This window comes from Cyprinus carpio, chromosome A7 (genome assembly GCF_018340385.1).
Source record: "Cyprinus carpio isolate SPL01 chromosome A7, ASM1834038v1, whole genome shotgun sequence".
Lineage (NCBI taxonomy): Eukaryota > Metazoa > Chordata > Actinopteri > Cypriniformes > Cyprinidae > Cyprinus > Cyprinus carpio.
In genome coordinates this window covers 12047406-12063595 of record NC_056578.1, presented here as the reverse complement: position 1 = coordinate 12063595, position 16190 = coordinate 12047406, and the positions used below count along the sequence as shown (strand labels likewise).

The 16190-nt window shown below is 36.9% G+C and overlaps 1 protein-coding gene, 1 non-coding gene and 1 pseudogene across 4 annotated transcripts; 2 read left to right on the top strand and 1 right to left on the bottom strand.

The window, feature by feature from the left end:
• Nucleotides 1-1466: 1466 nt before the first annotated feature.
• On the bottom strand, nucleotides 1467-3111 carry LOC122145590 (transmembrane protein 272-like). 3 transcript variants are annotated; one of them, XM_042759692.1, is made up of 5 exons: nucleotides 3013-3111; nucleotides 2447-2515; nucleotides 2312-2362; nucleotides 2012-2221; nucleotides 1467-1770 (listed from the first exon to the last, which is right to left on the bottom strand). In XM_042759692.1, the coding sequence occupies exons 2-5, from the start codon at nucleotides 2508-2510 to the stop codon at nucleotides 1577-1579; spliced, it is 519 nt and encodes a 172-aa protein (XP_042615626.1). In that variant the 5' UTR covers nucleotides 2511-2515; nucleotides 3013-3111; the 3' UTR covers nucleotides 1467-1576. The 3 variants fall into 3 exon arrangements, with proteins under 3 accessions (XP_042615626.1, XP_042615627.1, XP_042615624.1); XM_042759693.1 differs by having other exon boundaries at nucleotides 2051-2221; nucleotides 2447-2556; nucleotides 3013-3108; XM_042759690.1 differs by having other exon boundaries at nucleotides 2447-2556; nucleotides 3013-3101.
• A 7304-nt stretch (nucleotides 3112-10415) lies between these two features.
• Nucleotides 10416-14004, top strand: LOC109073620 (annotated as a pseudogene).
• A 1089-nt stretch (nucleotides 14005-15093) lies between these two features.
• trnai-uau lies at nucleotides 15094-15187 on the top strand. The gene is made up of 2 exons: nucleotides 15094-15131; nucleotides 15152-15187. It is a non-coding gene; the product is annotated as a tRNA-Ile (tRNA).
• Nucleotides 15188-16190: the final 1003 nt, after the last annotated feature.

The following is a 16190-nucleotide window of genomic DNA, read 5'->3' as shown; positions in this document are numbered from 1 at the left end:
TTTCTTTCCCATTCTGACATTCAGTTTGGAGTTCAGGAGATTGTCTTGACCAGGACCACACCCCTAAATGCATTGAAGCAACTGCCATGTGATTGGTTGATTAGATAATTGCATTAATGAGAAATTGAACAGGTGTTCCTAATAATCCTTTAGGTGAGTGTATATAAATAATAGTGAAACTAAAACCAATGGTGCTATCATTCTGTTATTTCGGGTACCTACTGGATTTACTCTATATATCCTCCCAACTATGTTCCCACCAGAGACCACTGTCTTAGAACCCTGTATCTGTTTGCATTTTGGATTAACAATTTAGGCTTTTTTGTGTTCATACTGTCTCTTTTTGGTTTGTATATCATTTTGACACCTATGCGTTCTTCACCAATAGAACAGTATGCTCAAATTTAGCTGCAGACCTGTAGATAAATTCCAGTAATGCTCTGAAAATGTGCTGTATTATTTATACTGGCATGACTGATCTTATGTTACAAGATAGTTTTCAGTGGTTGTGTCACATTTATACACATGCATTTATTCATCAGAAATATTTATTGTGATTTGTGGCGATGAGTCACACTTTTCCTCTATGAAGTGGTCTTATTAAAGGGAAATTAAACATTTAATTACCAATTAGCCTCAACCAAAACCATCAGTGAGATCAATGTGTTATTGTAAAAGGACCTGAAGAGAAATAACATTAACGAGGACATCAAGTTGCTCAAAAGTGGCAGTAAAGACATTTACAATGTTACAAAAGATTTCTATTTCAAATAAATGCTGTTCTTTTTAACTTTCTATTCTTTAATAAAAAAAAAAAATAAAAAAAATATTGTAATAGCATTTGGCCTTGAGCATAAGAGACTTCTTTAAAACCTTAATGACCCCAAACTTTTGAACGGAAGTGTCTTCTCTTTTTTGCAAAAATTGTTTGCATGTCTATTCTTCTGCTTTCTCTTCAGTAGCCTAGATCTGAGAAATGACATTACCAGCCGGATATCTGCATCTTGTATATAGCACAATACTCTTACTCAACTTCATCTTATACAATCACATATATTTATATTAATGCAGGTTACTCACCTATCATCCAGAATCTATTTTTAGCACTAAGTTATGTAGCAATGTTCCTGTTTTCTACCACTTAATAACCTCTTGAGTATAATAATTGGAGGACTTTATCATACTATTAGTTTATAACTAAGATGTGGTCAGAGGATCCATTTTCTCCTTTTAATATAAAATAGTTCATCCCTCCTCGTGTATAGCAATGGATGCGGTCACGTCACTGTCTGAACGCCAGAGGTTAATGTATCCTTGTATTCTGAACTGTTTGCACAGCACCAAGTTCACTTTTTTAGTCGTCCCCTGTTCAGTTGCTTAAAAAGCTGGTTTCATAAGCAAAAACGACATCGATTATCATCAATTTTTCCCCACTTTCAATGCTTAAAAATGCTACCAAAATCAAATTTTAAATACAATTAAACGGTTTATTATTTCTACATAAAATTCAATTGAATACGCAAACCATCAAAACTCCTGTCATCAAGATCCACTAAGACTGCCCACAGAGATTTTGCTAGTCCTTTGCTAATCCACAAATGCAAGCACGGATACAAAAACAGCACCCTATGAACAGGGCCACACCTAAAAGAATGTATGCCAGCGTGGTGGTCCAGAATGCAAAAAGGTAGAGGGTCTTATTGCAGTAGGAATCTCTAGCCAGGGTTTGGTTGTAGTTAGGAGGATAAATGGAGTAAACCCACACACTGCCTATAAAAATAAATGAGAAAATTTCAGAAATGCATTTCAGATTAATCATTTGCAGAAGGCAGACCCACACTTAAAACACGTTGACAGTGTTTTCCCATTCAGGAAGTCACAATTCTCAGGAATCCAAAATGAAAATCTGCGGTCAGTTTTGTAATGATTAACTGAACAATGTACAGAAGCTGTCGAAGACCTATAACACATTAAATGACCTCTTCCTCCCACATACACCATTGTGTCTTACCACTAATCATCCAGCAGAACAAGAAGGTAGAAACTAGACCATTCCACACATTGCAGATACGGCCAAGCGTGGTTTGACCTCCCACCTCCTCAGTCTGCCTGGCACAAGGCAGACAAGACAGCAAGGCCAGAAGTGCACTAAACACTCCACAAACCAGCACATACACTGGGATATAGTGCTGCTGGGGACAGTCTTTCAGATAGACTGCACCTGTAATGGATAGGTGACATAAGAGCCTTTAAATAATGGAATGTAAAGTGCAGAGGAATAGCTGCAGTACAAACATTCACTGCAACACACCTATTGCAATCTGAGCGATGGGAAGAGCCAGGGATAGCGGTTTTGTAATAACTGAAATGCAAGTCAGCCAAAAAGTTACTTGAGTAAATATACCATTTTCATTAAGTAACAATGGTTAGTGTAAAACTCCCATACCAAGGCAAGTTATACTCGTTTTTGGAGGAGAGCTCATGTAATTCCACATTTGCTTTGGATCCATGGTGCCTATGCAAAGCATACGACATCACAACCAGGGAAACGCATGACTGGATTCAAAAAGCATTCATTGTACTTTATCAATTAAAATAGTAAACAATATCTGAAGGTATAAATTAGCATTCTGAGAGAGTAATAAAACTTAAGTTAGTCCTGAATAACTATAACCAGAGCAGGGATCCTCAAATCTGGCCCACAAGATCCCCTTTCCTGCAGAGTTTAGCTCTAACCCTAATCAAACACACCAGAGAATGCTAATCAATGTCTTCAGGATCATAAAAAAAGGGGGGGGGGGGGCGGTCACAGGTAGGAGAGTTTGATCAGGGTTAGAGCTTAAATCTGCAGCACATTGGCAAGATTTAAGTAACCCTGCGCTAAAGTATTGATTAGTTTACACTTGTAACTGCATTGCATTCTGCAATGTAAACTTGGGAATAACAATACTCTTTCAGATATATCATAGTAAAACTGCCTTCACATATGTTAATCTGCACAAACACATTTACCTGCCAATCTGGTACTAGAAAATCTTTACACACTATGGCAGCTCTTCCCAAACCTGTCCTGGAGGCCCCCTGGCCTGCACTTTTTGTATGTCTCCCTTATCTAACACACCTGATTCCATTCATCAGCTCATTAGTAGAGACTGCAAGAATTAAATTGGGAGTGTCTGATTAGGGAGACATACAAAGGCTGCATCCGAAAACTGAAAAATGCTAGAAAGGTAGAAAGGCATCAAGGCACGTCCGAATTCAATGTTAGCTTCATTTCCTGTCTCCTGAGATGCCTTCATCTGGCCGATTTTTGAAGGCAGCATAGATGTATCCTTTCGCTGCCTTTGATATCCCACAATCCTGTGCGTTCCATTCTGTGACAGTTAAGCCAAAAAATAAAAAATAAAGATGGTGTCTGAAAGTTGCGGTCGGTGCTCAGTTTGTGTGTAAATGTATGTTTTTGATCAACGTTTTCCCCTTTTTTATGTCATTTCTAGCGAGAAATTATTATTGCAGTAATTAAATATCCACATAGTTTTCACCAAAGCTCTCTATATTTTGCTGTAGATCATTAAACCATTAATCTGCCTCATAAGCCTGTCCAAAATCAGTTTCATGAGGTGCCTTCGAGCAAAAACGCTGCCTGTAAAGTCGTTGCCTAATTTGGTAGCACTGCACTGCACAGGATCAGAAACAGCCTGAAATGATTCTTCATAGGTTGTGCTCTCACTATTTTGGATGGCTGTGTTACCTCTTGACTGTAGCATTTAAAGATTAACCTGTTCTTGCTGTGCACAAACAATATTACAAACATACATTATGCTGCAATTTAATAGGCTGGAGTTATTATCCCCCAGAACCAAATCCCCTATATTTACAATCCTGAACTCCTGCTGGAAGACAGCGGGGAAAAAAAATCTCTGTTTAGGTCTGACGGGTGCTTACGAAATCATTTTACATCAGTGGTTTTTACTTTGCATTCCTGAAAAGCCCTGAAAAGTAGGTCTTATTTTGTTAACAATTTTTCCCAAAAATTCAAATTCTGTAAAATGGCATTTTTCTATGATTCTACAGTATATTAAACAAACATTGTCTAAGCTATTTTTCAGAACAAAAGTTCATATTCACACCCACATTTCAGGCAGACCCACACTTAAAACATGTTGACAGTATTTTCCATTCATGACTTCAAAATTCTCAGGATTCCAAAATGAAAATCTGCCAAATCTCCCAAAGGAAGACACAGTGAACAAATCTCAGGTTAGATCTGACAGGTGCTTTGAAATAATTTAGATGGTTTTTGCTCTTTTCATTCTTGAGTAAATCTTTTTTATTTAAATGAATAAAATACAGATTATAAAAGTCATCTGATTTTTTTTAATATAAATTCTATTAGTATTTTCATCTTGTTGACAGTTGTCAGAGAGTAACAGTCACTGCAGTCACCTCAATCTACAGCACCAGATCACATTCACCTGACTTCTGATTCACTGCACCTGCTGCAGCCAATAACGCTCCACTACATAAGCTCACTCAGTTCACTTAGTGTCGGGTCTACCTTTCACATGGCTGAACAACGCTAGACTCTCTTGTACTAACCTGTTTTTACCCTCAGAAGATTCTAGTCTCCCATTCCAATTCTCCTCCGAGCTCCTGAACCTCAGCTGAATTACCTGGACTATCACCCTTACCTGATGAATTCCTTCTTTACCCCTCTGGCATCATGCTGCACTCACTCACAAGACTATCATTCCATTCAGTCAATAAAGACTTGGATTTTTTACTACCGTCTGTGTCTTGTAGCCTCTGTATGTGACAACAGTAACAATATCTAACCATTGTTTAAATCAACAAATTTACTTGAAATATATATTTATATTTACACACTCACTGGCCACTTTATTAGGTACACCTTGCTAGTACCGGGTTGGACCCCTTTTTGCCTTCAGAACTACCTTAATTCTTCGTGGCATAAATTCAACAAGGTGTTGGAAACATTCCTCAGAGATTTTGATCTTTATTGACATGATAGCATCACGCAGTTGCTGCAGATTCGTCGGCTGTACATCCATGATGCAAATCTCCCGTTTCACCACATCCTAAAGCTGCTCTATTGGATTGAGATCAGGTGACTCTGGAGGCCAATTGAGTAAAGTGAACTCATAGTCATGTTCAAGAAACCAGTCTGAGATGTTTTGAGCTTTGTGACATGGTGCATATTCCTACTGGAAGTAGCCATCAGAAGATGGGTACACCGTAGTCATAAAGGGATGGACATGGTCAGCAACAATACTCAGGTAGGCTGTGGCATTTAAACAATGCTCAATTGGTACTAAGGGGCCCAAAGTGTGCCAAAAAATATCCCCCACAAAATTACACCGCCATCACCAGCATGAACCATTGAGACAAGGCAGGATGGATTCATGCTTTCATGTTCTTTACGCCAGATTCTGACCCTACCATCTGAATTTCGCAGCAGAAAATCGAGACTCATCAGACCAGGCAATGTTTTTCCAATCTTCTATTGTCCAATTTTGGTGAGCCTGTGCGAACCGTAGCCTCCATTTCCTGTCCTTAGCTGCGGCACCCGGTGTGGTCTTCTGCTGCTGTAGCCCATCTGTTTCAGGGTTCGAGGTGTTGTGCGTTCAGAGATGGTATTCTGCATACCTTGGTTGTAACGAGTGTTTATTTGAGTTACCGTTGCCTTTCCATCATCTATAACCAGTCTGCCCATTCTCCTCTGACATCAACAAGGCATTTTCGTCCACACAACTGCCGCTCACTTGATATTTTCTCTTTTTTGGACCATTCTCTGTAAACCCTAGAGATGGTTGTGCATGAAAATCCCAGTAGATCAGCAGTTTTTGAAATACTCAGACCAGCCCACATTCAAAGTCACTTAAATCCCCTTTCTTCCCCATTCTGATGCTCGGTTTGAACTTCAGCAAGTCGTCTTCACCACATCTAGACACCTAAATGCATTGAGTTGCTGCCATGTGATTGGCTGATTAGCAATTTTTGTTACCAAGTGATTAAACAGGTGTACCTAATAAAGTTGCCGGTGAGTGTATATATTCTGAAATTCTTCCAAAGTGAGGATTCTGCTGCCAAACATGATGTGGCTGCCACCATCCAGGAGTTACCCAGACTGCCTTGATGCAGATTCCATGTGCTGATTCCATCCACAAATAGTTGAGGGTCTCTACACAGTTCCTGAGTGTAAGACAGAAGACCCTTAAATAATTTGTATGTGTTTATGGTTACATCTACACATTTCATCAAAGAAACAATTCAGAATAATATAATATTTTTTTTTCAAAACATATTTTCAATTCAGAACAAACATACACACACACAAAAACATTTAATGCTTTAATGACATAATTTGCCTAAACTTTAAAATTTTCCTTAAAATTTTAGAATACTGCAGCTTTAATTGTCTATTTGATTATTCAGCATATCACATGCAAATGCTGCATAATAAGTCATAAATCTCCCTCATTTGAAGCCATACATGCACTCTTCGAGGAATCAGGTTACCGATGCCTTCCAGCCGTCAGAAAGGCCTTTAATTAAACATATCTCTTATGCTGCTGACTGTGCAGCCACATTTAGAATTACAAGAGTCACCAGGAAGGATCCACTCATTGATACCAGAGGGTCAGAAACTACTGGCCTGCCACCAGACTGTACTGTAATTTGGGAGCAAACACTTTTAATATATTAATACATTTATCCATTATTGTGGTGTGATACTTTTAGCACCAATAAAATCTTTAAGGCCATCTACATTTATACTCCTAAAAATTGACAAAATTAACTATTAACACAAACACATTTAAAATGGAAACAGTCCACCATAAGTTTCTCTTACCCTGGGTCTCTTCCACGTCAGTCCTAGAGGGGGTGTCCTTTCGTAGAACAGCTGAAGGAGGAAAGAATGGATCTTGGAACAGAGCCCCTCGCCTCAGACATGATCTCTTCAGCTTATGATAACACTGACCTTGAAACTTGCACACTTTCTCTGGCATAATGCAAACGGGAGAAGCAAAAAGAAGCTGGGTGTGTGTATTATATATATATAATCACCCCTTTAAAATAATTACATTTTGTTGCTTTGCAGCCTGAAATGAAGACATACACAGTTTTATGCAATTTACTATCCAAGTAAAAGATAACCCCAAAACGTCGATTAAATAAAAAAAAAAAAAAACACTGAGCTAGAAAAAGAATCACCCACTTGTGTCAGTATTTTGTTGAACCACCTTTAGCTTTAATTACAGTCTTCCGTCTTTTGGGATTTGTCTCTATTAACTGAGCGCTGACTACCCCATGCAAGGACATTCACCTTTTTCTCCTTCTACCACTGTGTGCTCAGTTTTGCTGTGTGCTTTGGGTCATTGTCATGTTGGAAGGTAAAATTTCTTCCTATTGTCAACTGTCTGGCAGAGGGCAGCAGATTTTCCTCAAGAATTTGATGGTATATTGCCCCATCCATTTTTCCTGCTCAGTCGCGACTGCATGAGGCTTTTCTTAAGGAGTGGCTTTTTTCTTGCATCCCCTTTCTTGTGATGTTGTCACATGCATACACTTCTTAATAATAGGCTTCACTGTGATTCTAGGCATTAATAAAGCCTTATAATTTGTATTTTTATTTTGTATCCATCTCCTGACTTGTGCCTGTACACAATTTCAGCCCAGAGATCTTTTGACAGTTTCTTGCCACCCATAGTTGATTGTCCAGTTCAGTTGCACTTCCAATTACCAACGACTGAAATGCTCCAGGAAAAACTCTTTTCATGTTGAGCTAATCAGAATTACCACAGCTGATCACAGTTGAAAGTCAAATGGCTTTGTGTGCCATTGAGAAGGTAATCCATTGTGTGCCTGATTGAGTTTACAAATCATTTTTAGGGAGGAGTGAACCTTTTTCCTACACAGTGATTCTGTGAAAAAAAAGTGATTATTTTAAAAGGGGATGATTCTTTTCTATACCCAATGTGTGTGTATATATATATATATATATATATACACACACACACACACAAAACAAAACAACAACAAAAACAAATATTAAAGTATAACTAATAATAAAATTAAAATAATGACATTGGTACAAGTCACAGAATAGACAATAATCAACTGTACATCTGAGTTACATGACATTAATTTGAAATCAACCCATGTTTAGTGAGTGTATCATAAATAAAGTATATATATATATATATATATATATATATATATATATATATATATAAATACCTAAGTGCAAATGCTAATTTATTAAATTATTTTTTATATCCTATTTCTGTTAAAGTGATGCTTTTGTCATACAGCAGTAAAAGCTGGCAGGATCTGTAAACCATAATGTTAAGTGTCGTCCTGTAACCTTGAGTTTAGCTTTAGTTTCAGGGATGATTGGGTACGGTGTATTTGGAGACGTGTAGTTTCCTTTGCAAATTGAGAAGAGTTAGACATGCCCTGGAGAGGTTAATATGTCAGGAGCCCCTTTACACATAAAAACATCTAAATAAAATATGTTTAGTGGGAAAGTTATGTTTAGAGGGGTTTGGGATCAGGGTTTAAGAGTGATTGGATATCTCTTATTAAAGTCAAAACTCTAAGAAAAAAGTGTGTGTGTGTGTTTGTGTGTGTGAGAGAGACAGTATGCGTGTGTGGAAAGGAATATAATTTAGGGGGACATTTTAGCTATTGGGGTTCTGGCAAGGGCACAGGGCAGGCCAGGGGCCAACTAAGTGTGCTGGTAAATGAGCCACCTATGAGTGTTTGTATGTTTGCGTTAGTACCTGTAGTGTGTGTGTCTGGATCCAAGTTGTGTGCACATACTGGACAGGCCAACACTAGCACTGCAGTCTTGACTTACCTCACTGAGGGAAACACGCTAAATGAATCAGAGTTTAGCAAACAAAAAAACACCCAACACAAAACATTATAAACATATTACATTTTAAACATTTTTTTTCTCCTTAATAATTTAATTAGAAAACATGAAACTATATATTAATGTTGCATATTAATAATATACAACACAGATTACTACTTAAATTTATTGATATAAAATACTGACACTTGTATATATGATTATTAAAGGAATAGTTCACCTTCAGTTGCTGGTCCCCACTGACTTCAATAACATGAAAAAAAAAAAAAAAAACACTATGCAGGCAATTCGGGACCAGCAACTGAAGGTGAATCCCTTTAATGTAAATTTTTTTTGTGAGATTTTTTTTAATCATCTTATTAATAAAAAATAAATTAAAAAAGCAATTTAGGAATAAAATTATTGTTAATATTTTATAGTATAGTTATTCATATAATATTTTATATTAATATTTTGTGGACCATGCTTGCAGCACATACTGTTCAGTTTTGATTTTGGCTTATTTGTCTATGCAGATTTGCACCACAGGTTGTTCTGGTTAGTCAGATAACACTGATGCACTGCAATTTTCAAAATCTGTCACAGATCATCAGTTGGACTCAGATCAGGGTTTTGACTGGCCCATTGCTGAACATTCACCTTTTTGTTCTCAAACTATTTCGATGTAAATTTGAGTCTGCATTTGGTATCCTTTTCCTGCTAAAATTTGCACCACTCATTCCAACTTCTATTAAACAAAATGCCTTATCTCTGGTGATTAGCCCCAGCAGCATCTATTCTGAATCAGAATAGGCATTTTTTCTTTCTTTTTGAGGAGTGCAAGGCTTGACTTACACATATGTCTTTGAATTATGACTAAAAACCAACTTGACCAGAAAATTCTTTGGGCACATTTTCACCTCAGTATCAGAATAATTATGCTTGACAGTGGAGTTGTCAGGAAATGGTAGTTATTTTAATGATTCACATATGGAGGCCAATTGTAAGGCAATTGTGTCCTTGTTAGAGCAATTGTTTTTCATCTGTCTAACCCTAGGACTTCTACAACAGGACTTAATCTTTTTGCAAACACCTTTTTTCAGAATATCTGCAAACCCGAAACAATGCCACATTAAAAAAATGCTGTTTTAATTCTCAAACATTTAAATATCATAAAGAACCTAATTTCATCAAGTATGTAAGGTCTGAATACTTGCTATGAAGCCGTAGTCACAAAACCATTTAAGCTCTTCCTCCAAATCATATTAACATATACAATTATAATAGAATTTAACATTTCCATGAAGTGCAGCCTGAGTTGAGAATATAAATGAGTTGAGCACTTGGAAATTAAATTTGACATGGTAATATAATTTAATTGAATAAATATTAAGTATTAAATTAGTTACAAATAATAACATAAACATTATATATATATATAAATGTATATTTAAGACTAAATTCAAACCCACTGACAAATAGATCCAGCACCTTGTTTTTTGCTTTGCTTTGGCTTAAAATGTTCCTTGTGGCAATGTATCAAGGTATTTTCAGGTAAAGCAGTTATCTGCAGTGTATTTATACAGGATGATAAGTGTAAGACTTCGGCCATCAGTCATTTTGCAGTAGTAGTGTCCATGTGTCTAATATAACAGGATCAGCTTAGCATGTGTTCTCTTTCTGTTTGACGTCGCTGTGACAACCAGGTTTTGTGCGGTAGACCAGGTATAGGTATCCTTGCATCTTCTAAATAGGTATATTCTCTGGCATTAATTTGCATTTTCAAGATAATATTTATCATCATAACATGTAATGTTGTGTATGTCAAGTGCCTTTACATCTTTTTTTTTGTCTACCTGCATGAGGACTGTCGTATGTTTGGGAATGTAACTCCATCCGAATATGCTGAGTGCAACTCTTCTGCCACTGTCACCTGTCTGCCTCATTGCTGTCTTTTTGTGTCTCTCACTCTCACATTAACACATGGGCTATCCGGCTTTTCAAAATCCCTTAATTAGGCATGCAGCTCCCCCCGCATATGCATTCTGCATAATCACCCACAGCCTCACTCATGATTTGGCCTTCTTGTTCACTCTGGGTATTCCCATGGTTCTCTCGTAGTACTTATCTCAGTCCTCTGTCTGAATTCGTCTTCTCTCTCATCATTCTCTCTCCTTTGCTTTCAACCCCTACCTCAGGCACTCACCAGAAGGTTCATCACACCATATCAGCTGTTGATAAATGTGTGGCACTGACACCTGAATCCTCAAGAGGGCCCAGAGCTGCGTAATGCACCCAGACACCCCTCTGAAGGCACAAACACTTCTATACCAATAGCTAATCTCTTACTTGAGACATATTAATACAAATAAACTATTGCCAAGAAACACTGTTTTGTATCTTTTCCAAATGGCTTTTACAGATGACAGAATGGCTTGTAAACTGAGTGCCAGCCAGCTGAGTTAATGCAGTCTACATATCACTGTTATAAATACACATCTACTAAATTTTAAACCTATTCAACACACTCAAGGACACAAAGAGTCAGATGGGACAATAGATTAAACAGATACTGCTTCTGTCTTCTTGACAGCCAAAAGGTCATATGATTAATGCTCTGTAATATCAATAATAGCCTTTGGCTAGAGCATTGGTGTGGGTCTGCCTTTATGTTTTAACTTTCAGAGAAGTGACTCTTCTCTTTGAGAGAAGTGAATATTGCTCAGCTGAATTGCCAACATAGAAACACTGAACATGCTCTATAAGGCTACATTGAGAAATTAATGATCTGTCTGTAACATGATGCACTTATTTCATAGTCTCAGTGTATCCTAAGAATTAACGTTAATGAATGAACCTATTACACTCATTTCACAATCTTCTGTTTATCTTACGTCTTAGGTTTTCTATACCTTGATCAGTAAACGTTTAGGTTACTTTACTTTTTAATCTTGGCAGGGATTTTGGAACTAAGCTCAACGATTTTTGCTAATGATTAGATATGCCTAAATCGATAACGCATTTTCTGTTAGCATTTCTTACCATCAGCTTTGGCAGTGCGCATTCTCCGTTCCACTAGTCCGAACCATTCTCAAAAAATGTTGATGTGGCTTTAATGTGAACTCCTACTGATTCCAAATTTGTAAACAGAGGTCACTATGGAAATATTTGCCATTTTCTTTATTTGTATGTTCAGGCTCGTCTTGGCAAACCAAGAGGAGCGACTACCAAATAAATGTGAGGGTTTGCCCCTTAGGTGTTGAATGTAAATCTTTTAAAAAAAACTATCATAAAATTATTCTATAATGTAATTTATTTAAAATATCCCCTCAAGCAAAGTTTTCCTCTGTACTTCTGTTTGCATGTGCAAGTTATTCAGCCAAAACAAAACCTCAGTCGGATTCTAAAGGTTTTTTTTTTAATTAGTTTGTAAATTACTGATGGTGGAGTTGCAGGATGTCCTGGAAAAAACTGGCCGCCCAAAGGAAGTTCTAGAGCTCGGACAAGTTTTGGAAAATCAAATACAACACTTCGTAAGTAGTGATGACATGCTGACTTGTCTGTTCTGTCCCTATGAGAAAGCTTTCCCTTAAGGTTAGGAAAAAATCCAAATCTACGGAAGGTCTCCCTCCTCTGTCTATTATTACGATTTATTTGTTACCAGAGAGACACGACTCACTGAGGCCATGGACAACATCTGTGAAATAATTCTGCAGTATAAAATCCATGCTGAGAGACCAGGGAGCCTTTGCTAAGCCAAGGTATTGAGCTCACCTTAGCACTCTTTTCCAGCCATCAACTGCATGAAATTCAGTCAATCCTCATTTAAAGAAATACTTTAAATGTGTGGATTTAGTTTGCAAAATGATGATTAATTTTAGACTGCTGTTTTTGCCAGGGCACAAGTCAAAACATGAACACACAGAAGAACCTGATGGATAAGGGAGCGAAGGTATAGCTGGGTATCCCTTATGAACTGTGGGATGAACCATCAGTGGAGGTGGCAGACTTGAAGAGACAAGTAATACTCATGCACTAACAAAGAAAGAGCAATGGGTTGTGTGGTTGCATGATTTCATCTTCTTAAATAATATGTAGTTATCATTTGAGATTAATAATAATATTTTATAGTGTTTTTCAGTTTGTAGGTATGAATGTTAAAAAGAAGATTAATATACTGTCTTCTAAATAAAAAAAAATACCTTTTGACACAGAATTCAAGTTTATATACGGAAATTTATATAAATATTTTTTATCCCTTTTTATGTTTATATTAAAGTGTGAGAGCATGTTGGAAGAGAATGAAGAGTTTTTGGAGAACTGGTACTTTCATCATCAAGACGAGAGCCTTGACAGATTCTTCTGTGCAACCCATTTCCTCAGAGACTCAGACCAAGGTAGAAATACACTCTGTCTCTCAGCATTCCGAACATACAGACTCGTAATCTAATCCTTCCTTTACAAATAAACAACTATTTTCAAACCTTATTTTATCTCTTTCAAAGTGCCTGAATAAGGTATGGAAAGGCAACAAGGGTGTAAAGCGATCCAAAGAGGAGAGTGAGGGAGAGAATGGAAGACAGACCCATGACGCAGGAGAACTGTGAAAGCAGAGCCAAAATGGTTGATTAGTGCATACGACCTGTATGACATCTATGCACAAAACTACCAAAAAACATCAAAGTATTTCCCCTCAAAATCTACATGAACATGGCTTTAACAAACATGATCTGTCAGTGTTCACATTTTTCCAAATCTGTTACTTTTCCCAGATTGTGGGATGTGAATAGTCTTTGGTATTTTACCTCTTTGTCCATGCTGACATCTTGAATTTATCTTTAATACAGTGTTACCAATAATGAAGAAAGACACTGAAATGCACCTTTTATTGGGTATTATATAGGGATGTGTTAGAGCAACTACTAACACTAACAGTTTTTACTGATCAACTAGATAGGGAATTGTATACTTATTTATTATCAAACATCCATGCACAAACCAAAAAGTTGGGGTACTTTAAATATATTTTCTCCTGATGTACATGTACAGTAATCGTTTTTAAATAATGGATTCTTGCTATAAATCATAAGCGTGTCGTCTTAGTGTTTGTGTGTGGTGGGGGGCTGTTAGGAGCTGTTTTGGTCTGGCTCATAGTAGTTTTTTCAAGAAGTTAAACGATCCTGTCCAATTAACTATTTAGGGTCGGTTGACAAGCCTATACCATATAAACGTGAGGCTCTTGTAGCGCAATCGGTTAACACGCGATAGGCAGTACGAAGTAGAGCAATGCCGAAGTGAGTTCGATTCTCACCTGGAGTAATTTTATTATGCCCTCTAGTCAACTTGAGCTCGACGTGAAATTCTCCACACTGGTATGAAATTGCTAATGTCGAACACGTGGGGGTTTCTGGGTGCAATTTAAAGGACAAATTAAACGTAAGAGTCCAGCTTCAAGAAAACGTTTAAGTGTATGGATATTGTCAATAAGAGCTTTCCTAAAAGGTTCTCACGGTGGCATAAGTGTCAGCTGCTTTGAATTAAAGATCATGAAGTGGATAAGCAATTAAGTTGCAAGATGCCCTTTGTTTTTGCTTATTGTGCATAAGGGAATTCTTCGGATGTTTTAGTAAGTAACCTTGATATTCCAACACAAAATAATTAGAATTTTGTAAAAGTTTTTGTATGAAAGAGAATCTATTCTTGTTGATCCCAATTGGCTGTAGCTATGATGTGCATAAACTGTCACCTACATGAATCATGACAAATTAATTTATGCTTATGGATCTGTCGAAGCTCTATCACATTATAACACACTTACAATAACGCCCACAGCGTTCACTGCAACATTGAACCTTAATAAGGCAACTAGTTACTAACCAGGATCTTAAAGAAAACTGCCACAATGGCGATCAAAGGGGGACTTAAACATCTTAGACACCACTAGGGGGCTGTAGAGTCCTAAAGTCCTAAAACATAAACTAAAAACCAGCTGTGTCCATTCATAAACTGGTTCATTGACAGGGTGACAAACTGTTCGTGTGGATAAACCGATAACTTAAGTTTTTAAGATTTATGTGTGACATCATCACCAGTGAGGAACCAAAAGAGACCCGTGTTACGTTCCCTTTTCCATGTTTTAGGAAACATGCGTCTCATCCTATTGTCATTGTTATTAGATGGACAGATTGGGTTTGTTCTGATGATTACTTTAAGCTCCAGTGGCGCAATCGGTTAGCGCGCGGTACTTATACAGCAGTACAAAGCAGAGCAATGCCGAGGTTGTGAGTTCGAGCCTCACCTGGAGCAGTTTTAGGTCAATGACCCTTCTGTATCAAGGTAACTCATGTCTACATTCAGTGTTCTACTTGTGAGGAATATAACTAGCGATCTAGTTATGCTAATTCAGTAGCGGTCATATAAAAAAAACTTGTTGCTGATTTCTGATTTCATGTCATATTCAGTAATATAAATATATCCCGTTGAATATATCTGGCTTACATTTATAGATAAGGGTTCAAACTCACTATACTGGAATCTAGAATATAATTAATGACAAAGAATGCTTTCAAAGTGATATTACATTTCAGCTATTTTTTTTTATTTACTTTAATAAAATCAAGTTTTTATTACATCTAAATTTTTACGCAAATTGTGTATTTCAATTTCTCATATAGTGCATTCTTCATTTATTTCTCACTCTCACGTTTCCTAATGTGTATTTAAGTAAAAACTACTTAAATTCCCACTTACAAACATTTAAAATGGAAGATAAAGCAGGGCCAGCTGCTAATGACTTCTATGACCAATCACAGTCATTAACTATACTACACATTCTTTTAAACATTATTAATCACACATGTATGACTCACTACCAGGGCATTGCTTTTGTTCTTGATCATTAATTGTTGTTTGTATGGGTCATTTGTTTTTAGAATTTAAGTATTTACACAGTATTTAGAATCTAATAATCTGGGGAGCATATGCCTGTTCCAGACCTGCAGACATTGCTAATCTGCTTATGCATTCTAACTGAAAAGAACCATAAAGTGGGAATTGATCTAGACCAAGTAACACTAGGATTCTGATACTGAATCTTTAGTCCTCAAAATGTTACTTTTCAAACAGGATAAAGCATGGTTGACTTCAACAGAAATATAAATTCTAACACTTGTAGAAACTGTCATTTGAACACTTTTTTTATTTTTATTTTTTATTATTTACCCTTCTTGTGTTCTCCTTCTAAAACTAAATAACAGAGGAAACATACAAATGCAACTGTGGTTTCAGAGGTAACATTTACTTAAACTTT